Source organism: Moschus berezovskii, chromosome 25 (assembly GCF_049115385.1).
Source record: "Moschus berezovskii isolate FMDL1 chromosome 25, NW_MosBer_1.0, whole genome shotgun sequence".
In the NCBI taxonomy this organism is placed as follows: Eukaryota; Metazoa; Chordata; class Mammalia; order Artiodactyla; family Moschidae; genus Moschus; species Moschus berezovskii.
The window spans coordinates 3,509,810-3,531,796 of NC_142484.1; the positions used below are offsets into that span (position 1 = coordinate 3,509,810).

The 21,987-nt window shown below is 57.8% G+C and overlaps 1 protein-coding gene across 9 annotated transcripts in view; it reads left to right on the top strand.

Moving 5' to 3' along the window:
• SHANK2 (SH3 and multiple ankyrin repeat domains 2) overlaps positions 1-21,987 on the top strand; it is a 563,601-nt gene that overhangs the window by 518,446 nt on the left and 23,168 nt on the right. For all 9 annotated transcript variants that reach the window (XR_008684376.2, XM_055415278.2, XM_055415277.2 and 6 more), the window contains 2 exons: positions 18,234-18,369; positions 18,903-18,983. Coding sequence is in view for 8 of the 9 variants with exons in the window: in XM_055415278.2 (XP_055271253.2) it covers positions 18,234-18,369; positions 18,903-18,983 (217 nt within the window). In the remaining variant the exon portion in view is untranslated. The remainder of the gene's footprint in view (positions 1-18,233; positions 18,370-18,902; positions 18,984-21,987) is intronic.

Sequence of the window (21,987 nt, forward strand, 5' to 3'; positions counted from 1 at the left end):
CTTCTTCCTTCTCCTCAAAGAGGCAGAGCAGGAGTCCGGGCAGGGGGCCCAGCCGCCTGGGGCTCCCGTGAGAGCCCACGGGGGTCCCTGCGGTGGAGCAGCCCTCCCGCGTAACAAGCGATGAAGCAACGACACACGGAACAGAGCGGAGGAACCGTGAAGACGCGATGCTGCTGGGGAAGGCGCCCAGGGGCCACCTTCTGTATGGTTTCACGGCTGTGAGGTGTTCCAGGATGAGCAAATCCATGGAGACGGGAGGCATATAAATTAGTGATAGCCAGGGCTGCCCTCACAGCTCAGTCAGTAAAGAATCCTCCTGCAGTGCGGGAAACCCAGGTTCCATCCCTGGGTCGGGAGGATCCCATGGAGAAGGAAATGGCAACCCACTCCAGTGTTCTTGCCTGGAGAATCCCATGGACGGAGGAGCCTGGCGGGCTGCTGTCCACGGGGTCACAAAGAGTCAGACATGACTGAGCAGCTAAACCAGCCCCCCAGAGGCTGGGGGAGGGGAAGTGGGTCTGACAGCTCATGGCTGGGGGTTTACACTGGGGGCAGCGAGAACGTTCTGGAAGCAGCCGGAGGGGTGGGAGCACAGCACTGTGGGTGAACTAAATGCCACTAATTACAAAGGGGGACTTTTACTTTACGTGAATTTCACCTCAATTTTTTTTTTTAATTTTATTTACTTTTGGCTGCGCTGGGCCTCCGTTGCTCTGCAGGCTTTTTTCCGGTTGCGGGGAGCGGGGGCTGCGTTGCTTGCACGTGCAGGCTTCTCTTGTGGCGGCATCTCTTACTGCAGACCACAGGCTCTAGGGCACTTGGGCTCACTAGTTTGGGGCACGGGCTGAGTGCTGCAAGGCATGTGGGATCCTCCGGGATCAGGGGTTGAACCCGTGTCCCCTACACTGGCAGGCGGATCTTAACCACTGGACCACCAGGAAGTCCCTCAATTTTTCCTAAGGTCTACATACTCAAAAAAAAAAAAAAAAAGCAGAGGAACAGGGAGGGGCCGGGGGCTGTTGCAGAGAATCCCAGGGGTGGGGGTGCAGGGCAGGGTCCTGGGCCTCGCGTGGAGCCGGCAGGAGGCTTGAGCAGCCCCACGCATCTGTTTCTTTGGCTCCCTCGGCTTCAGGGGAGACATGAGCTATGGGGGGCCAGGGTTCTTCCCTCAAGGTCTCTGCCAGGCAGCTCACCTGTGGGGTCTGCTCTCCCGGCCACAGTGAGCCACCAGCAGCCACCCCCCTCCCCGAGAGGCATTTGGTGGCTCCACGGCTCAGCCATGGCTTTGGTGGCAGGAGACACAAGCAGGTGGCAGGGGCTGTGATACGGGCCGGACACCACCCGATCTGGGGGCCAGGGATGCCCCCTCGTGCCCCTGATGGAGCCAGCACATCTGGGGTGTTGAAAGCTCACTTTTTTGTTTTTAAGCCCAAGAGGCATGTGCCAATCACTCATGCCAACCGCAGTTTCTTTCTTTTTCTTCATCATCTCTTTCTCCGGTGAAGGGCGTGTGTGCCCAGCACTGGGGTCCTCAGAGGGCCTGTCCACGGGCTGGCCCTTTAATGAGGGGCCCGCCAGGGCAGATGATCCAGCCTGTGCTCACAGGGGCCTGGTGTCTGTTCTGTTCTGTGCTTCTCAGGAAAGCAGTTGGCCAAACACTGTGTCATTCTACAGGGGGTCGTGGTGGCTCCAAGCACAGGTCGGCACGCAAAGCTGTGCCGGAGCCAGAGAATTCCCAGAGACCTTGTGAGGACGTGACTGTGCTGGGATCCTGGGAGCAGAACTGTGTCCTCCACAAGGATGTGCAGTCCTGAACCCCTAGCCCCTCAGACGTGACTGTGTTTGGAAAGAGGGTCTCTAAAGGCATGATTATGCTGAAGCTCCAATCCTTTGGCCACCTGACTCAAAGAGCTGACTTATTGGAAAAGACCCTGATGCTGGGAAAGATTGAAGGCAGGAGGAGAAAGGGACGACAGAGGATGAGATGGTTGGATGGCATCATTGACTCAATGGACGTGAGTTTGAGCAAACACCGGAGATGGTGATGGACAGGGAGGCCTGGCGTGCTGCCGTCCACGGGGTCGCAAAGAGTCAGACACGACTTAGTTACTGAACAAGGGTGTTTCCGCCACCTGGCTGTTGTGAAAATGCTGCTGTGGACGTGGGTGTGCAGACGCCTGTTGCAGCCGCTCTTTTCCCGTCTTCGGGGGACACACCCAGGGTGGTAATCGCTGGGGCGTATGGTCATTCTGTGTTCCACGTTTTATTTATTTGGCCGCGCCGGGCCTTACTTGTGGCATGCGGACTCTTTAGTTCCAGCCTGTGGGCCCTCGTTCCTTGACTGGGACCAGACCTGGGCCCCCGGCACTGGGAGCACAGAGCCCAAGTCACTGGGCTGCCGGGAGAGTCCCTTGTGTTCCCCTTTTTTAAGGTATTTATTTATTGGCTGTGCTGGGTCTTCGCTGCTGTGGGCCCTCTCTGGTTGGGGTATGTGGGCTTCTCGTTGCAGTGACTCCTGTTGCAGCTCACGGGCTCCGGGGGGAACCAGGGCCGCCAGGGAAGCCCCTGTGTTTCACTTTTGAAGGCCCCTCCAATAGCTTTCCACAGCAGCTGCCGGTTATCCATGCCCATCGAGCACTCACTGTTTAGCGTGGGAGGTGGACTGTACGGGCGGAGGGATTGTTAGGCTGGGCCTGCCTCCCTCGTAGGGGGACTCTTCACCTCTTCTTGGGTGGGGCCCCACTTTAGAGTCTGATGAGGACGGGTGGCCCTCGCCCTTAGAAAATGCGCACAGGCCCCCAGTGTTGTCCACGACCTCAATGCAGGTTGGAAAAGGCACCCTTTGCTGGAGGGGGTCCCAGCAAGATGAGTGGACTGCAGGCTGGGCGGGGGCCCCATCCAGGGGGGACCCTCGTGCAGTGCACAATCTGCATGGCCGTCCGGGGCGGCCCTGCCTGCCGACACTCAGAAGCGTGTTCACCCCCTTATGGTCTGGAGATGTTCCTGAGAGCAGTGCCCAGGTGGAAACGTGTGTTCAGCCAACGCCAACGCAGCCTCTCACTGCCAGGCAGGGCCTCCTCACGCCCAAGTGCCGTGAGCTGTAGGGAGGAGGCCCAGGAGGGAAAGTGCTTGGAGCTCCGTGCCAGCCTCTGCCCTGGGTGTGCAAGCTCAGGATTCGGAGCGGGGCAGCCTGGCTTCCAGGGCTGCAAGACAGGGATGGGACACCCAGGTGGACAGCAGGGCCAAGGAGCCTCTCGGGTCAGTGTGGCACCAGCCAGCCAGTGAGCCAGAGTGGACGAGTCGCTTTCAGCCCCCGTGTGACGTGCAGGCCTCTGCCGAGCTCTCACCCGGTCACACCACCCAGGGGTCCTGGCCCCAGCAGGGGTGGACCAGCGTGAAGTACAGTGTCCACCACCCCTCAGGTGGGACCTCAGCCTCACGCTCATGCCTGCAGCTGTGCTCTATCCCGTGGGACCCTGGCCTGCCCAGGTCCCCACCCTCCCACTGAGTCAGGGGAAGGGGCGTCCATTCATGGGAAATCAGCCACGGGTCACCCCATTGCCTGCCCTGGCACAAGCTCGGGAGGCACTTGTGTGCATTTCCTTGGTCCTCTGGGACCCTATGAAGTCACCCACTGTTGGCCCGTTTTAGAGATGACACCGTGCCCCAAAGGGCAGCTCCCAGGGACCAGTGGAGGGGCACGGAGCTGGGACCTGGTTCCCGGACCTCAGATCATGTATCATTTTTTTTTTAACTGTGGCAAATGCAGGTAACGTGAAACTGAACGTCTTCACCGCCTTTAGGTGCCCGGTTGAGTGGCGTTGGGCGTCATTTGCACGGTCGTGCACCCATGCCCCCGTCCATCCCCGGACGCTCCATCTCCCCGGACTGACGCCCCGCCCCCAGCAGACACTCACCTTCCCTCCCTCCTTCAGCCCCGTCCCTGCCCCCCACCCCATGAATGTCGATCCTTCTGTGAGCAGATCACCCAGTGGTTTTCTTCTGGCATCTGGCTGCTTTCCCCGAGCCGAATGTGCTTGGGGTTGGTCCACGTTGCAGCAGGTGTCAGAATTTCCTTGCTTTTTAGGGCTGAGTGACATTCCTTGTATGGAGGGATCACCCTTTGTCCCTTCATCCATCCGTGGACACTTGGGCATTTTACATGATTTAGCTGTTGGGAGTCACGACACCACGAACGTTGGCACATGGGGTCTGTTCAAGTCCCTGCTTTGGGGTGCATACCCAGAAGAGGAGTTCCTGGGTTGTATGGATATTCTGTGCATTTTTGAGCAACCTCCACCCTTTCTCCACTACCCGATCCCGCGTCCCCACCAAGCTCTTTTTGGCGTGCAGTCCGGCCGTGTTCCAGGAACGTTTACTTGAGACCAGGCGATGGGAGAGACAGCAGCAGGACAAGTGTGCTGGGTCCCCAGCGTGTCTCTCTGGCCACGAACCTGGAAATGTGTGCGTGAACTTAACCTGCTCTGGTTATGCCGGGGGATTACAGCGACAGACACTGGGGTTCCCGCGTGTCCCTGGGGTGCTGAGTCCCCCGCTTTGCCGATGAGGAAGCTGAGGTTCCATCCTGGAGTCCGGTGTCCTCAGGCGCCTGGCCTGGCCCTGGGGACAGCGTGGTGCAGCCACCACCCCTGAGCCAGCAGAGTGGCCGCTGGCCCAGGAGCCAGCTCGGCGGGGCAGGTGGGTGCAGCCCAGCCCGCGGGCTCGCCCGGTGCCTCCAGACTCCCTCCTCAGGGACAGCAGGGACGCAGGAGGCCGTGAGGTGGCACAGAGGCCCCCGTAGGGCCTCCACCAGCAGCGCCACTCCTTTCAAGCCCGAGTCGACCGTAATTACACCTGTCGGTGCCGTGGGCGACGCGGCTGGAGGGCCTTTTGTAGCAACTGCCCTTCTGCGTTAAGGGCAAAACGATTCATTTAAACACACCACCTACGTCAGCCACGTTAGTATTCCCCAACCTGAGTCAGGCCCACCTGAGCCCACACCCTCCCCGGGGCCCTCGGGCTGTTCCGGGCCGGGCAGGGTCTCCCCCAGAGGAGCGGGCCTGGGTCAGCCCCTGCCCGTCCCCAGTCGGGGGGGGTGTCACCAGAGTCTCCATTGGGCACCCTCTTTGGGAGGCTTAAGGCGAGGGGTCCTGGGAGGGTGGGGGAGCCCAAACAGAGGAGGGGCCAGAGCAGCATCCCTCCCCTGGGGCAGCTGAGGCCCTGGGACATCTGGCATGCAGCTGAGGAGGGAGGTGGTTGGCACATCGCGGGGGGCGGGGCGCGGGCAGGGCTGCAGGGAGGGGCACACGGGGAAGCTGCCCCTGGAGGGGCAGGAGGGGGCAGGGGCACGGAGCTGGGATGCACGGGGTGAGATGGCTCAGGCCCCCACTGAGGTTGTTCTGGAAGCGAGGGTTCCCTCCTGCTTTATAGGAGGGGAGGGACCCAGCCCCGCCCTCTCCCAACCCCCACCCGGTGAGGGGAGGTCCTGAAATTCAGGAGCACAGGTGGCTCCTCGCCCCTGGGGTATCAACCTGTGTCCCATGAGGAAAGAGATTCCTCCTCCTCGCGCCCCGGGCCAGCACACACACCCCCCCGGGGGCGCGGATGCCTGTTCCCTAACACCCTGGAGTCGGACAGGGACGGGGACCCTTCAGCCCAAGGGCCAGGGCTCTCAGGTCACAGGGAGACACCCTTCAGCCAGCTGCCCCCAGGCCACAGAGATGGGGGGGAGCTCCATGTCCCACCTTCTGTCCTGCCCGGGGGCCCCATGTGCCTTCACCATCACCCCCAACCGCTTTGTTTCTCCCAAGGCCGCTTTGTCTAGCTGTTGTCATGGTGTGACCAATGCTCTGGACAGGAAGTGGGGAAACAGGGAGAAATGGCCTCCTCCCAGCCCGCCCCCAAGCTGCCGACCTGGGGCTCACGGAGCAGGAGGGCCGTGCTGGGTGCTGCCCTGGCCTCGGGGCAGGCCGCTGCCTTTGCCTTTAGTCATCTGCTGTGTTTGGGACTGGCTCAGGACGAACCGAGAAGTCCGATGGAAGTGGTCCCTCCCCCCGATCACGTGAGTCTCGGCAAGCAGCAGCACCACTGGGGCAGGCCCACGAGCCAACAGGTGTTTCTCAAAGGAAGTCACATGCAGGGCGGGGCATCAGGCAGCTCCAGGGTCCCCAAGCTCTGTGCCCGCCAGACGCTCCTCAGAGCATCCCCTTTGCTTGGACACTCAGCATCACTGGGCCCCTGGATGGTGGCCGAGTGGCCTGCCCTGCAGCCGGGGACCTGCTGCGGACCATCGACTCTCTCACCCTGGTCCCCACTCGGCCACAGCCTCACAGGGGGCTTTGTAGGCGGGTGGGGAACACATGCTCCAGCGTGGCACACACGGCCTCCAGACTCCAAAAGGGCTGCCGGGCCTCCTGCATGTGCGTGTGCGTTCACCTCAGCCCATGCAGTGGAGGCCTCCGCCCACCCGACACAGAGCCTCCAGGGCGTCTCAGAGCACCTTTCTGGGCTTCACCTCCCCACTTGCATTTGCGGATAAGGCATCAGGAGTGCCTGCTGCTTCCGGCTTATCAGACACACACCCCACGATGTCATCCGCACAGGACCAGTGAGGCGCTGCATGGAGAGCTGGGCTGGTCGGCTCTCTGCGGCCGTGGTGGGCAGAGTCACACCCAGCGTGGTCCTGAGGCCAGGCCATGCAGGGGGCGAGGCTGGGGGGCTGCTGGCCTACTGCCCACGGGGTTCAGTGATGTAACCGCGGCGGGTCCTCAGCTCAGCGACACCCCACTGGTGCCCACTCAGTGTGCGCTCACGTGAGGACGTGGAGTCGTCCTTCACCTGCTGGTGTGCAGGCCCCGCCCCTGCTGCACAGGGAGCTGTGAGGCCCAGCGGGGGACACGCCCTCCACGGGCGTACACAGCCGCACGCCAGCCCGAGTGGACATGGGCATGCGTCCGCGGCCCCACCACACACCTTGATGCTCAGCCAGGGCGGGGAGGAAGCCGCTGGCTCTAAGCCAGTGCTGAACGCTGGGTCCTCGGGTTCACCGGGACAAGGAAGCTGCCTGCTCCCAGCCCAGGGTCTCGCCTGCAGCATCTTTACAGGGAGTGGGGACAGGGCTGCAGGGCTGGAGCAGGCCCCCAGCAGGAGCCGCTGGACCATGGCAACCCAGGCTGCTGAGAGGGGCGCTGGGGGGCTGGAGCACCCTCTCGTCTCCCAGAGTGGTCCCAGGAGGGGTAATGCAGAGTCACCCTGGACGAGGGACGGTGCCTCGCTCCCTCCTATCTCCTGGTCCGACTGAGGTACAGCTGAGGGAATAGATGCACTCCCGAAGGCCAAGGGGGGGCTCAGGGCATCCTTGAAGGAGCACAGCAGGGGTCCGGCCGGCCTGCGTCTGAGCCCAAGCGGGGCCCTGCCTGGAGCTGGGGTAGGGGCCCGGGTCTAGAGGGATCACCTTCTAATCAGGAGGAGACAAGACTGGGGTGTGAATAAACTGTGGTTGGAGACAAGTGAGGACGTGATCACGCCCCAGCTCCTGCATGTGCTCGCAGCCCCCGCCAAGACCCGCGGGACGTGGCCTGCAGCGTCTCCCGAGGGCTGGGCAGCAGCCCCACTCAGTCAGGGGTCTGCCCGCCGGTGCCTTTTGGGTCCTGTCCCGTGTGCGTCTTTGCTGCGGCAGGGCTTTCAGGGGCCTGACTCGTGAGGCCCAGTGCAGAGCCGCGCCTGCACTGCCTTCCCCTGGGGCAGGGGGGCGGCAGGCGGCACAAACGCTGAGGGTGCGGGGCCGCCGCAGCAGCACGGTTTGGGAGCCTGAGGGCACAGGGACTCAGAGGCCCCGGAGTGCAGGATCCTGGGCCGCAGCTGGAGAGCTCGCTGAGACAGACACGCCCCTTGGGGCCCCACAGGCCGAGGCCCAGCAGCACCCGGGTCCCCAGGGTCCAGCCAGATGGAGGGACCGGCGAGGACCACGGGGGCCGTCAGGGAGCCAAGGGTCTCTGCACACGGCCTGGCACCCCAGGTCCTTGCCAGTTCCTGCATCTGGCTGGACCTGGGTGCCCCCGCCCCGTCTCCAGGGGACGCGGGTGCTGCACACGGCCAGGCACTGCCTCTGGGGGCGCCTGGTGACGTGGAATAGAGAACGCGAGAGACACGTGACCAGAAGGTGAGGAGTGGACACAGCGGTGCACACGCACACACGTACACGCTCTCGTACACGCGCATGTGGGGACGCACTTACGCTCACACAGGTGTGTGCTTGTTTCTTCTTTGTAACCAGAGGACAGTCCTCACGCCGAAGTGTTGTGGGGTTTTTTTGCATGTGCTGGTTAAGAAAGAAAAGAACCACATTTATTTTACAAGGTCGTATTCTCTTAAAGTATTATACAGGAACGTTTTTTAAGTTAGTGTTTCCTCGGGGAAGAGCACAGGAAGAGAAAAGACTTTTCTGAGGACAAACTGCTGTAGATTAGATTATGAAATTGGGTGAATGCTTCACAATTAAGTCGACATTTTTAAAACCCAAGTGATATAAATGAACATCACCACGAATGAAACTAACAGCATTAACAGATTATTTCAGGTGCCAGTTTGTGCCACCACACAGTGACACAAACCTTACTCTTCAGTAACTTATTGTTAGTGACAACACTGGTGATGTTCGCCTGAAACTGTCTAATGACAGAGATGACAGGTGACAGATGGATGCCAGGTAGATGGAGGGACAGAGGGACGAATGGACGGACAGACAGACGGGTAAGAGGGCAGGGAAATAACTCATTACCTTGCTGTTCTTCAGTCGCTAAGTCATGTCCGACTTTTTGAGACCGCTTGAACTGCAGCACGCCCAGCCTCCCTGTCCATCACCAACTCCCGGAGCTTACCCAAACCCATGTCCGTCAAGTCGGTGATGCCATCCAACCATCTCATCCTCTGTCCTCCCCGTCTCCTCCCGCCTTCAATCTTTCCCAGCATCAGAGGCTTTTCCAGTGAGTCATTTCTTCACATCAGGTGGCCACAGTATTGGAGCTTCAGTCATCAGGAACCCAGATTTTTTTAGCAGAGATAAAGAGATACAAATATAAAATCAAAGAAGGAAAACCCCGCCACTCTAAAGCTCAGCTGAAATGATCTGTAAACTCACAAAGAGCCTTGAACACGTCTCATCAGCAGGCAGGGGCAGTGTTGCAGGTCCTCAGGGTCACATGGCTGAGGCGCAGGAGTGACTTAGACACACCTCCCGAGCTCAGGTGGCACAGAGGCGCCTGGGAGGGGGAGGAGCCCAGAGCCGCCCATGGGGCCAGAAGCGGGGACGCGGGGACCAGAGGCCTCGGGGGTACGGCTGCTCCCGACGGCACGAGCTGGGACGCTCTGAGCCGCCACGCAGAGCGAGGACTACACGAGGAGAAGCGACAGGCTCCCGGCAGAAGAATCCCCGAAATGCATGTGGACGGTCCAGCCCTCAAAGAGCCGGGGCCCAGGGCCCACACTGTGGGGGTGGCTGTGCCCAGTGACCTCCTTGACAGTGTGGGCTCAAGAGAGAGACCAGCCTGGCACACTCCCCTCGTCCAGGTGTGTGGGGCAGCGGTGCCCGCAGCAGCCAGGAGCCCCGAGCAGGTGGAGGAGAGGCACTTCCTCCCCAGACCTGCTGCCCTCCTCGCTGGGGAGAAACCCCACAAACCCCTGACGCTACTCAAAACCATCCAGCTCATCAAAAGCAAGGCGGGTCTGCGCTATCACAGTCCAGAGGAGCCTAAACGCCACGTGTTGCCCTGGGTGGGACCCTGGGGCAGGAAAGGGATGCTGGGTAACAAGTAAGGAAATCTGAATTACATGTGGGCTTTAATTAGTAACAGTATATCAGTATTGGTCAACTGATGGTGACAAAGGTACCATCTTTAGATAACGTGTTTGTAACAGGGGAGACGGGGTCAGGGGCGAGGGATTCCCTGCTCTATCATCACAGTTTTTCTCTAAATCTAAAACCATTCTAAAATCAAAAGTGTGTTTAAACACAAAACATAGTAATTGCAATGGATTCAGATGTATTAAATACGTTTTTGTTAAACAGCCCTGAATTCATAGTTTTTAGAGAATAGATCGCTTTCTTTTTACATTTCGGCTGGAGTGTAGTTGATCCACAGCGTGTGTTAGCTTCAGGTGTGCTGTCAAGTGGTTTAGTTCACGTGCATACGTTCCTTTTCAGCCTCTGTTCCCATGTTGGTCGTCACGGAGTATTGAGTAGAGTTCTCAGTGCCAGGTCTCACAGTAGGTCCTTGTTGGATATCTGTCTTGTGTATAGCAGAGTGTGTGTGAGTGTGTGTGTGTGTGTGCGTGTGCAGTGGATATCTGTCTTGTGTATAGCAGTGCGCAGTGTGTGTATATGTGTGTGTGTGTGTGCAGTGGATATGTCTTGCCTGGAGAATCCCAGGGACGGGGGAGCCTGGTGGGCTTCTGTCTATGGGGTCGCACAGAGTCGGACACGACTGAAGTGACTTAGCAATAGCAATAGCAATAGCAGTGTGTGTGTGTGTGTGTGCGCGCGCGCGCAGTGGATATGTCTTGTGTATAGCAGTGTGTGTGTGTGTGCGCGCGCGCGCGCAGTGGATATCTGTCTTGTGTATAGCAGTGTGTGTGCGCGCAGTGTGCGTGTGCAGTGTGTGTGTGTGTGTGTGTGTTTAGCACAAGCTTCTGATTTCCGCCCCCAGCCCCGTGTTTCCCTGTGGTGACCGTGAGTTTGCTTTAGAGACCTGTAGTCTGTTTCTGTAGGTGATAAGTTCGTTAGTTTCATTTTTTAATTAGGTTGCACATATGAGTGCTGTCATTCGGAGCTTGGCTCTGTCTGACCTACGTAATTCCCTTAGCATGACGGTCTCTAGGTCTGCCCGAGCTGCTGCAGACGGCATTGTTTCGTTCTCTTATGGCTGAGTAACGCCCGCTGTGTGTGCCTACGCACCGCACCTTCTTGATCCATCCATCCGTCAGTGGACACGCAGGCCGCTTCCGTCGTGGCTGCTGTGAGTGCTGCTGCAGTGAGCACTGGGGGAATGTCTCTTTGGATTATGGTTTTCTCCAGGTATATCCCCTGCAGCAAGCCTGCAGGGCCACGTGATGGTTTTTAGGTTTTTAAGGACTCTTCATGCTGTTCTCCACAGTGAGAATGGGTCACCTGAAGGAACAAGTTCATTACTCAGAAAACTGGCAAACAGAAAGAGCGAAGCATGCATCTTGCCCTTCTCAAGGAAACTGTCCCTCAGGGCAGTCAAACAGTTGAGAAGGGGAAGTTTCTCTTTACAGATTATTCCAAATGATAAATGGAGAAGGAAACACCCTAAGTAGAATATCACCATTTTGCAGCCCCTGGGCAGTAAATGATCCAGGCAGTGACCGTGGGCGGCTGCTAGAAATGTTACTGACCAACTAACGGGGTGTGGATCAGGCTGACCATGTGCAAACCCATCCGTAAGTCTTAACATCCCAGAAAGCCTCGAGCCGACACACGGGGGCTCCGACGGGGGCACACAGCCCCACCTGTGACGTCCGCCTGGCACAAAGCAGACCTGAAGCGGGTCCCAGCCTCCAGCCCACAAAGGACGGACACACGGAAGACAGGCCCACGGTCAGCGAAACCACGAGCGGGGACGGCTTCCCTGCATCAGCAAGTGGACGGGAGGGAATAAACAAGGAGCGGGGGAGGCGGCAGAGTGAAAAAGGCTTCGTGGTCGCGCCAGCCGGCACAGCGTGCGGCTCGTGTTCTGCTCCTGCTCCCAGTGAAGCGGCGGTCGTCTTGGGGACATTTAGGAGACAGCTGGGCAGACCTCCAGCTGTGATGGGGTCCTTCCTGACCCGAGGGATGAGGGCTACCGTTTAGGTGTGATAGCAGTGTTGTGGCTGTGCTTTCAGCACGAGACCTTGTCTTTTCACACAGAGCTGCCCGGACTGCTCTCAGGAGGGTGAGGAGGCTGGGGCTCGTGCCAGGAGGACCTGTGAGGGTGAGGGGGCGGCTTGCAGGCACCGGAACCGCCCACCCGATTACGCTGCCACTGGCTGACGAGGCCTCGGTGATACGGAAGACCAGTCTCTGCTCTTGCTTACTCGTGGGACAACATTCCATAATAGAAACTGTAGAAATGAGCTTCCTTTTTAATTAAGAGGCTATTTCTCCGAGCAATATTTTCTTTAAAGAAATTATTGGAGTATAGTTGATTTGCACCATTGTAACAGTTCCAGGTGTACAGCAAAATGAGTCAGTTATACAGATACATGTCTCCACGCTTAAGATTCTCTTCCCACATAGGCTATTACAGAGTGTTGAGCAGAGTTCCCTGTGCTGGACAGTAGGTCCTTATTAGTGATCTAACGCATGGGCTTCCCTGGTGGCTCAGACAGTAAAGAATCCACCTGCAATGCGGGAGACCTGGGTTTGATCCACGGGTTGGGAAGATCCCCTGGAGGAGGGCCTGGCACCCCACTCCAGTATAGTACTGGGTATTTGTCAATCACCGTCTCCCAATGTATCCCTCCCCTCTTCACCCCCGGGTAAGCCTGTTTGTTTTCTACATCAGTGACTCTACTTCTATTTTCAGCAGGTTTTGAATTTAGAGGGGAAACAGCAAAAGCGCAGAGCCCCCTACCCCCTCTCTGCTCCTCACCTGCCCGTTTCTGTATTTTCAACATCTTGGTCCGACGTGGTGCAATGTTACAGTTGGCGAACCAGCACTGATGCAATACTGACACGTCATTATGAACTGACGTTTACGTTAGGTGTCCTTCTTCCCCAGTACATTCTCTGGGTTTGGACAGATGTCGCCATTGCAGTCCTGTAAGAGGAACTGTGTCATGGCTCTGAACATCCCCTGAGCTCCGCCTGTGTCTCCCTCCCTCCTCCCGAGCACTGGCAGCCCCTGATCTCTTTGTGGCCTCCACAGTCTTGGCCTCATGCAGCATGCAGCCTTTACAGACTGGCTTCCTTCACTTCGCAGGGGCCCTGAAGGTTCCTCCGCGTCTCTCAGGGCTTGAGAGCCCGTTTCTTTTTATCGCTGTGTAACAATCCACTGTCGGGAGGTACCAGTTTATTCATCCGCTCACCTACTTAAAGACTTCTTGGTTGTGTGTAAGTTTTGGCGTCTGTGAATAAAGCTGCTGTAAATGTCCACATCCAGGGTCTTGCGTGGGCAGGAATTTCAGCTTATTTGGGTGAATGCTCACCAAGGAGCCTGACTGCTGGGTCATATGGTAACAGTATGTTTAGTTTTATGAATCACTGCCAAACTGTCTGCCAAACAGCTGTTCCTTTTAGCACTTAGACCAGCAAGGAGAGTTCCTGTTGCTTCATATCTTGCCAGTATTTGCTGGTGTCAGTGTTCTGGACTTTGGCCATTCAAGTAGGTATATACTGGTATCTCATTGTTGTTTTAATTTGCATTTCCCTAATGTATGGATGTGCGAGTTGGACTATGAAGAAAGCGGATCGCCGAAGAATTGATGCTTTTGAACTGTGGTGCTGGAGAAGACTCTTGAACTGCAAGGAGATCCAACCAGTCCATTCTAAAGGAGATTGATCCTGGGTGTTCATTGGAAGGACTGATGCTAAAGCTGAAACTGCAATACTTTGGCCACCTCATGCGACGAGTTGACTCACTGGAAAAGAGTGATGCTAGGAAGGATTGGGGGCGGGAGGAGAAGGGGACGACAGAGAATGAGATGGCTGGGTGGTATCACCGACTCTGTGGACATGAGTTTGAGTGAACTCCGGGAGTTGGTGATGGACAGGGAGGCCTGGCGTGCTGTGATTCATGGGGTCGCGGAGAGTCGGACACGACTGAGCGACTGAACTGAACGGAACTGAATGACATATGATTGGAGAAGGAAATGGCAGCCCACTCCAGTGATCGTGCCTGGAGAAGCCCGTGGACTGAGGAGCCTGGCAGACTGCAGTCCGCGCCGTCGCAAGGAGTTGGACACAAGTGAGCAACTTGGCAGTGACACATGACGTTGATCGTCTGTGTGTCCTCTTTGGGGAGATGTCCGGACACTTTGCCTGGCTTTCATTTGGGTTAAGCTCTTTGTGGAGTCTGGATGCCAGTCCTTTATCTGATTCGTGTTCTGCAAAAATCCCCTCCCCATATCTGGTTTGCCTTCCCTTCACGGTGTATTTTGCAGTTTTTCGTTTTAATGAGGTCTTGTTTATCAATTCTTCTTTCATGGAGAGTGCTTTTGCTGTCTTATCTCAGAAGTCGTTGCTAAATTCAAGGTCACCTAGGTTTTCTTTTACATTATTTTCCAGAAGTTTTATCATTCTTTGCTTTACGTTTAGGTCTGTGACACGTTTGAGGTTAATTTTTGCGAAAGGTGTAAGGTAAGGTCTGTGTCTAGATTCTTCTTTTTCTGCATGTGGGTGTCCCATTGTTCCAGCACCATTGTTGAAAAGACGATCTTTTGTCCACTGAGTTGCCTTTGCTCCTTTGTCAGAGATCACTTACTGTATTTGTGTGGGTCTATTTTTGGGCTCTCTCTTCTATTCCATGGATCTATTTGTCTGTTCTTTGACCAGTACTTGATTGGTGAAGTTTTATAGTAAGACTTGAAGTCAGGCAGTGTCAGGCACCTGACTTTGTACTTCTTCAATACTGCATTAGCTATTTTGGGTCTTTTGCCTTTCCATGTAAAGTTTAGGATCAGTTTGTCAGTATTCACAAAATAACTGGCTAGGACAGAGTCAGGTCTTTGGCGGGGCGGGGGCAGGGGGGCGGCGTTCCCTTAAATATGAGCTTCCTGTCAAGGAGCACCAGACCTTGGTGAAATGTGAAAGACAATTAATATGAAAGACAAAGCCCAAAACAAATACATTGTGAAGGGAAGAAAAAGAGGAAACAGATTATGCAGGGAGAATGAGGTCGTGAAAAGATATTATTAATATGATCAGTGAGATAAAAGATATTGCATCTTTTAAGAACAAAATGCTCCTTTATAAAGTAACAGAGAACAAAAGAGCTCTTGGAATTAAAAAATATTATAGCAGATGTGAACATTGATAGATTGAAAAATAAATTGAAAAAGAATCTTCCAGAAAGAGAAAGATGTGGAAAGTTGGAGAGATAATTTAGAAGGTCCAGTGTGTGCTAAATAAAGGTACCTCAAAGAGAAAATGAAAGAAATGTTCAGGAAATAATTGAAGGAAACGTTCTAGAATGGAGGGGTGCAAGTTCTTGATGGAAAGGGATTGGTGAGTACCCAGTATGAGAGATGAAAACACACAGACCAAGGCACGTCATCAAAGTCCAGAAAACCCGGACCAAGAAAATACCTTCTCTTCTCTGGGCGGGGGTGGGGGGCAGGCTTTTTAAACGTTTTTGTCTGTTTCATCAATTTGAGGAAAGGGTATTAAAGTTTCCGACTGTGTTTGAAGAGCTGCCTGTTTCTTTCATTCATGAAACTGGGCTCCATCACACCGAGGCTGTGTTCCTACGTGCGGGAACGTTTATGACTGTTGCGTCCTCCTTGTGAATGACCTCTTGTATCATTGTGAACTACCCCTCTTTATTTCTGGAAATGCTTTTTTCCTTAAGTCTGTTTTTTCCCCAGCTTTGGTGATATATAAATTACATACCATAAAATTTCAACCTCTTGAATTACACAGCCCAGTGGATTTTAGCATATTCAGAGCTGCGCAGCCATCATCGCCTGCCTCATTGGGGAACGCTGTGTCACTCCAAAGAGGAGTCTCCTGAAAACTGAGGAGCTCGTTCCTCCAGCCCATTTGGCTACTGTGGATAATGCTGTTATGAGCTTTCGTGTACAGGTATTTGTGTGATTATGTTTTCAGTTCTCTTGGCCATATACAAGGCCTGGAGTTTCTGGATCGTATCATAAGCTCTGTGTTTAACTTTTTGAGGAATTGCCAAAACACTTTTCGAAGTGGACGAAGTCTACTTTGTGAGATATTAATGTAGCCACTCCGTCTATGGGAATTTTTTTCCACTTATTTCCTTTCAACCTGTGTTGAGTGCGCCAGCAGCATATTTGGGCCCTTCTTTTTCATGGTGTTTTTTTTTTAAACAATGTCTGCTTTTCATCTGGAGTCTTACTGCATTAATTTCTGATGCTGTTCAGCGCAGGCATAGCAGCTTGCCTTCCGTGTCCCTCCAGCTCTCCTCCCTTTCCCGCTTTCTTTTGGGTTATCTGACTGCTTTCAAAGCCCCACTTTTCTGCGTTGAGCTCCGTCGCTTTCCACCCTCTTCGGTGGTGGCTCTGGGATTGGAGTGTGCGTATCAACTGTTTCCATCCGCCCAGAATTCATAGCGTACGCCTCACATGAAGCATGAAAGCCTGACAGCCTTAGAGACTCATCTGCCCACGTTAGAAACCCCACAGAACAGTATCGTTTCTGCCTGAAACAGTCGCATCTGTTTAATAAGGATCGAATAACGCTTCGTATTTTGCCCAGGTATTTATCATTTCTGGTATCTTCAGGCCTTCTAGCGATGCAGCATCATTTCCTGCAGCTTAGAGAGCTTCCTTTACCTTTGTCTGCAGTGCAAGCCAGCTGGCAGCAGCTTCTGTTGGTTGTCATTGATTCGCAAAGGTCCTTACTGTGCCCCCATTCTTTATATTTTCAAGTGGTTACAGAATTCTAGGTTGACAGTTATTTTTTCACAGGTCTAAAATGTTGTCCCAGACTCTTGTCTCTGTAGTTTCCGATGTGAGGTCCACACAGTTCCTGTGTAAATAACGTGTCCTCCTCTGCCTGCTTTAATAAGATTTCGTGTTATCTTTGGCTTTTGGCGGATTGACTGTAACGTGCCTAGGCCTGACTTTTTATATTTATCCTTTTTGGGAATCACTGGGCTTCTTGAATCTGTACATTATTGTCCTTCACCCAGCTGGGGAACTTTTCAGCCATCATTTTTTCTCTTTCTCCCTCTTCTGGGACTCTTGACTTTCTCCCCTTCTGGGCCTCTAGGGCTCATCATCTTAGACCTTCTGATGTCGTCCCAGAAGTCCTTCACACTGTGTTCACTTTTGAAAATCTCTCTCTTCATATTGGGTAAGTTCAATTTCTGTATTGAAGTTCACTCTTCTCTGTCATGTCCGTTCTGCTGTTAAGCCCATCCAGTGTGGTCTTGCAGATTCCCTGGTGGCTCAGGCAATAAAGACACCTGGGGTGTCTGTTGCACCTGCGAAGGCGCACCACGCTGGCGACGCTGTGGCTCCTCTGCCCTGACCGCGTCGAAGGAATCCACAGCAGACCGAGAAGCAGAGCAAAACGGGGCCGGGCAGTCGCAGGGGGTGCTTCTTACTCCTTGATCGCCGGGGCGGTGCTCACAGGCTTCACCCTCCGTGCCCAGCGCTCACACCAGGACCTATCGGGGAGGGGACATCAGGGGACAGAGCCCACCTGGGTGGTGTGTCGGTGCCGGGGGCATCGGGGAGGGGGCCGGGCTGGAGGCGTGGAGCCTGAGCGCTGGAGATCAGGGGAGGTGGTTCAGGGGCAGCTCGGCCCCCCGCTCTGAGCTGGGTACGCCTTCCTCTCAGCAGTGGGCTCAGGAGAGGTGGCGGGTGGTGGGCACAGGGACCTGCAGCCCGGCTGAGCCCTTGGAGGTGCCCAGTGCGGGGGAGCTCAGGCCCCACCGGCCCACCGGACGTCGCTGGGGGCCTGTGTGCCTTCGTGCCGCGAGTGCTATCCTAGCAGGAATGGATGGGGGTCAGAGGGCACGAACAGGCTGTGATCAGCACCAGGAGCTCACGGCCGAGGGGGCTCTGATGGACGGCGTGTCGGCCAAGGTGGTCCTGGTGACCCTAGGCTCAGGGTCCCGGGAGTGGTTGTCCCTCCAAGGAACAGAGTGTCCCTCCCATTGGCCTTAGCACCTCCCCAGCCAAGCTGCCTGCCTTTTCTGGCCTCTGGACCAGAGCGGAGGAAGGAGGGAGTGCCTGGAGGAAACGATGGTGTCCGGGCGAGGGACGAGGCGGCCAAGTGTCGTGTTCCCTCCTGACTGCGCACATGGAAGGCCCGCTGGGCAGGGAGCCTGTGCTGGGCTTCAGCGTGAAGCTGGCCCCCGGCAGCTGCGGGGACGTTCACTCCAGGAAAGCAGCCCTGGCTGGCGCCCAGCTGGAGGCCCGGTCTCACCCTCCCGGCTTCCCCGAGGACACCCCTGGCTCCCTCAGGGTCCGCCCGCGTGCAGCCCCTCCCGCCGGGCGCCGTGCTCCCCCAAGCTCACCGCCAGCCTCTCTCCCCTCAGGTGAACAACGAGAACGTCGTCAAGGTCGGCCACCGGCAGGTGGTGACCATGATCCGCCAGGGAGGGAACCACCTGGTCCTCAAGGTGGTCACGGTGACCAGGAGTCTGGACCCGGATGACACCGCCCGGAAGAAAGGTGCCTGCCCCCAGAGCGGGGCGGGGGGCCGTCTCCCTGTCCCCTGGGCTCAGGAACCTGCAGGGTGCCCCATCGCTCACCCTCTTCAGGGCTCCCAGTCCCCCACTGAGAGCAGGAAACAAGTCGGAAAGGGTGCCTCAGGCCCGGCTGTGCTCAGCAGACAGATGGGGGCCTGGGGCTCGCGCTCCAAACACTTGCATTGGCCACTGCAGCAGCTCACGGCCTAGGCCCGGGGATGGCAGAGGTCCGAGGGCCCACCCCGCCTCCCCAAGAGCGGTCATAGCTGGGGGACACCGGGCCTTAGTGAGGCCTGCAGAGGGGGGCCAGGAGCAGACCAGACAAAAGGAGGCTGGAGACACATGTGAGAACTTCCAGCACTTCCCGTGACCACTGCCGGCTCCCCGTCTCGGGGCAAGGCTCCGTCTAAGTCTTCCCAGCAGATCAGGGCCCTCCTGACCCTTCTGGAAGGGCGAGCAAGAGCAGCATCCCGGGACCAGGCTCTTACCTCCATCTCTCCCACCCGACCCCCCCAGCTCCTCCACCTCCAAAGCGAGCTCCAACCACGGCCCTCACCCTGCGCTCCAAGTCCATGACCTCGGAACTGGAGGAGCTCGGTAAGTGTCGGCTCCCGTCTGCCCTGGCCCAGCGCCCCGCACGCCTGCAGGCTGGCCTCACAGAGCCCCAGCCTGTGCATGGTCCCCCCCGCTTTCCCGCTTGCCCTTCTCCCAGCCCCAGCACCCAGGAGGGTGTCAGGAAGCCTACCTGAGCGTGGTCTCCCACGCTGGCCCCCTGCGTCCCTCCTGGGCTTGGGGGAGCTTTGCCGTTGGGCCTCCTCTCTCTTGGTTCGTCTAACATTGTTTTGTTTTGAATTTTTGGGCCTCTCACTAGTGGATAAAGGTAAGCAGACCCCTGCGGTCTAGGGTGCCCGCGAGGTCTTTCCTCTCGCGCGTGGCTCGGTCCAGAAGGCCGTGGCCCCGGGGGCAGGTGCAGACAGCAGTGGGCTGGCGGGCTACAGGCCAGGGCGTGGGGCTTACTAGGGCCTTCTCGAGAGGACCACAAGGGACAGGGCTGTGTCCACTGGGCCCTGGGGCATGGCCTAGGGAGGGCGCGCAGAGCCACGTGGGCCCCGGGCCTAGCCGCTGCATGGCTCGTGACAAGGATGGTACCCGGTGCTGGAGAGCTGCCATTCTGGGGGGTCACCACAGCTCAGGGACACGTCCTTGAGGTTGCCCTGACCACACAGGAGCGGCCAGGGGCTGAAGGCTCGCTTAGCTGAGAGGGCTTGGTGGGCAGGGAAGAAGGGTAGCATCTGTGATTTGGCACAGGGCAGGTTCCAGGGGCACGAAACCAGCCCTGAGCCCGGGAGCCCACCCCCACAGGCCCAGGCTGTCTAGGGGGCGAGGTCTGAGCGCCCTTGCTGGTCTGGGACTCTCCGGGGGCTCCGACCGGGCCCCGACCTTAAGGGAGAGACCCTTGGACCCTTCTGTCCAAAAGGACACAGAGGCCTCTCCCCCTTTGTGGCTTCTCTGACACGGTCTGCCAGGGCCCAGGCCAGCCCCCGTGAGCCCTCCTTGCCCGTCGCTGCATCCTGGGGCTAGACCTGCAGCTGGGTCGATGGCCATGGTCTTCTAGAAACCAGCAGCCCTGTCATAGGGCCTCCCAGCCCCGCCCAGAGCCCCCTTCCTGCAGCCCCTTCTGGACCACACCTTGTCTGTCCAAACAAGACTCTCCAGAAACCACCCCCTGCACCCCAGGCCTGGCCCAGCCCCCCGAGAGGGACAGCGGGGTGACTGTCCATGTGAGCTTCCCTAAAGCTGGGTGGCGTTTGCCACGAGGGCTCCCCCAGGAGGACCCACAGGCGGGCCAGCTCTCAGGGGGGCTCCAGCTGCATCAGCCCAGGGCTGAGGGTCCTTCCTGAAAGCTGTCGGCGCATGACGCCCACCGCGGCGGGGGGGCAGGGGCTGTGAGAGGAGACCCCCTTGTCCTCCACAGACAGGGCAGGCTCCCAGGTCCGAGGAGAGTGGACCGCACCCCCTCACCCGCACCCCCTCACCCGCCTGCATCTGCCTCGGACCACGGGCCCCCGTGGTGGGGTGGGCGGTCGTCAGGCCCTCAGCGAGGGAGCCCGGCCTGGGCCCCAGGAATCGCTGCCCCACCCCCGCCGCCCTGGGACTCACACTGCCCTTTCTGTTTGCAAGCCTCCGTCCGGAAGAAGAAGGGTAAGGGGCGAGCCCCCCGCCCACCACCCCGTGGCCCTCACTCGGTGTCCAGAGCGTGTCGTGACCTGTATTGTCTTCTCCCTGCTCGGGGTCCTCCGGGGGAGGCCGAGCCCGGGACACGTCCCATCTCAGTGTGACGTCTGCCCCGCCTCTCCCCGTCTGTGGTTGCCCAGCGTGTCTGCGTCTCCCCGAGTCGTGTCCACATCACCGACGTGTCCCCCGTCGTCCAGTGGGGCCTGCCTGGGTCGGGGCTGGGAGGCCTTCCTGCAGGCTGGTGGTCCGGGTGCAGGCTAGCAGGGCGTCTGGCAAGCGGATCGCTGCCTGCCCTTTGCCGTGGGCAGGGACCGCTGGCCCTTAACACCCAGAAAATGCCTGCCCTCCAGGAAGCCCACTCTCCACGGGCAGGAAGACTGCCCTGGGACTGGAGGGCAGGGGTGCTGCCAGGCCACGTCACGCCCTGCCCCCGGCTGGCGGTGGCACAGAGGACCCAGCGTGCGCTCTGTGAGCAGCCACCCCGCCCCCGGCAGCCGGGCCCCCATGGACATGCTCCTTGCCAGCAGTGCCCACGGCAGGGTGATTCTCACCTGGCCGCTGGAGCCTTCCCATTGCAGGGGAAGGAGGGGACCCTCTCGCAGGCCCCGGGCGTTGCCACTGAGACACGATACAGCACGCAGATGCCTAGATGCCGGGGGCGGGGCGGTCCTTGGAGTCCGGCAGGACCTTAGCTGGGGTCTCGGGTCCGGAAGCACCAGGACGCACCTGTCTCACCCAGTCTCCTGAGGCAGGGCAGCCCCGACAGCCTCTCTCTGCAGCGGTCCTGGGCCCCCACCCCCCAACCCTGCTCGAGACTCCCAGTGGGCTTTCCAGGCTCCAACACCCTCTTGACTGTGGGGTGGATGCCCAGGGCACAGAAGTTCCCTGGAGTCACCTTACCCTCTGAACCCACTTCGGGCCAAGACCAGCTGGCATGAACTGCTGTTTCTGCCCACTGCGCCTTCCAGAAGAGGCCCCACACGTGGGCCGCGGGAGCCCCGTGGCCGTCATCGGGCTGGCGGGGAGGGCTGCCACCAGGGAGCAGCAGCTCAGACTCGGGCTGGCCCAGCCTTGGGGCACGTGTGGCCTGCCCCCACCCACCCCAGGGGCCCCAGCAGCCAAACATCCTGGGCTGCAACAGGAGGGCAGGTTCCGACATGTGGCTCACGTGGTCTGCCGGGGCTGGGGCAGAGTCGCACAGAGGACAGGCAGGACTCCTGGAGAGGGGGCCCAACCTTCCTTTGCACAGTGGAGAAGGATGAATTTGAATTTGAGCTTCGATGCCCCCATTGAGTCCCCGATAATTGCCCGAGGCCCTGCTTCACCCCCAGAGGTTGTCTTCATGACTGCTGGGGGGAGCCAGGGC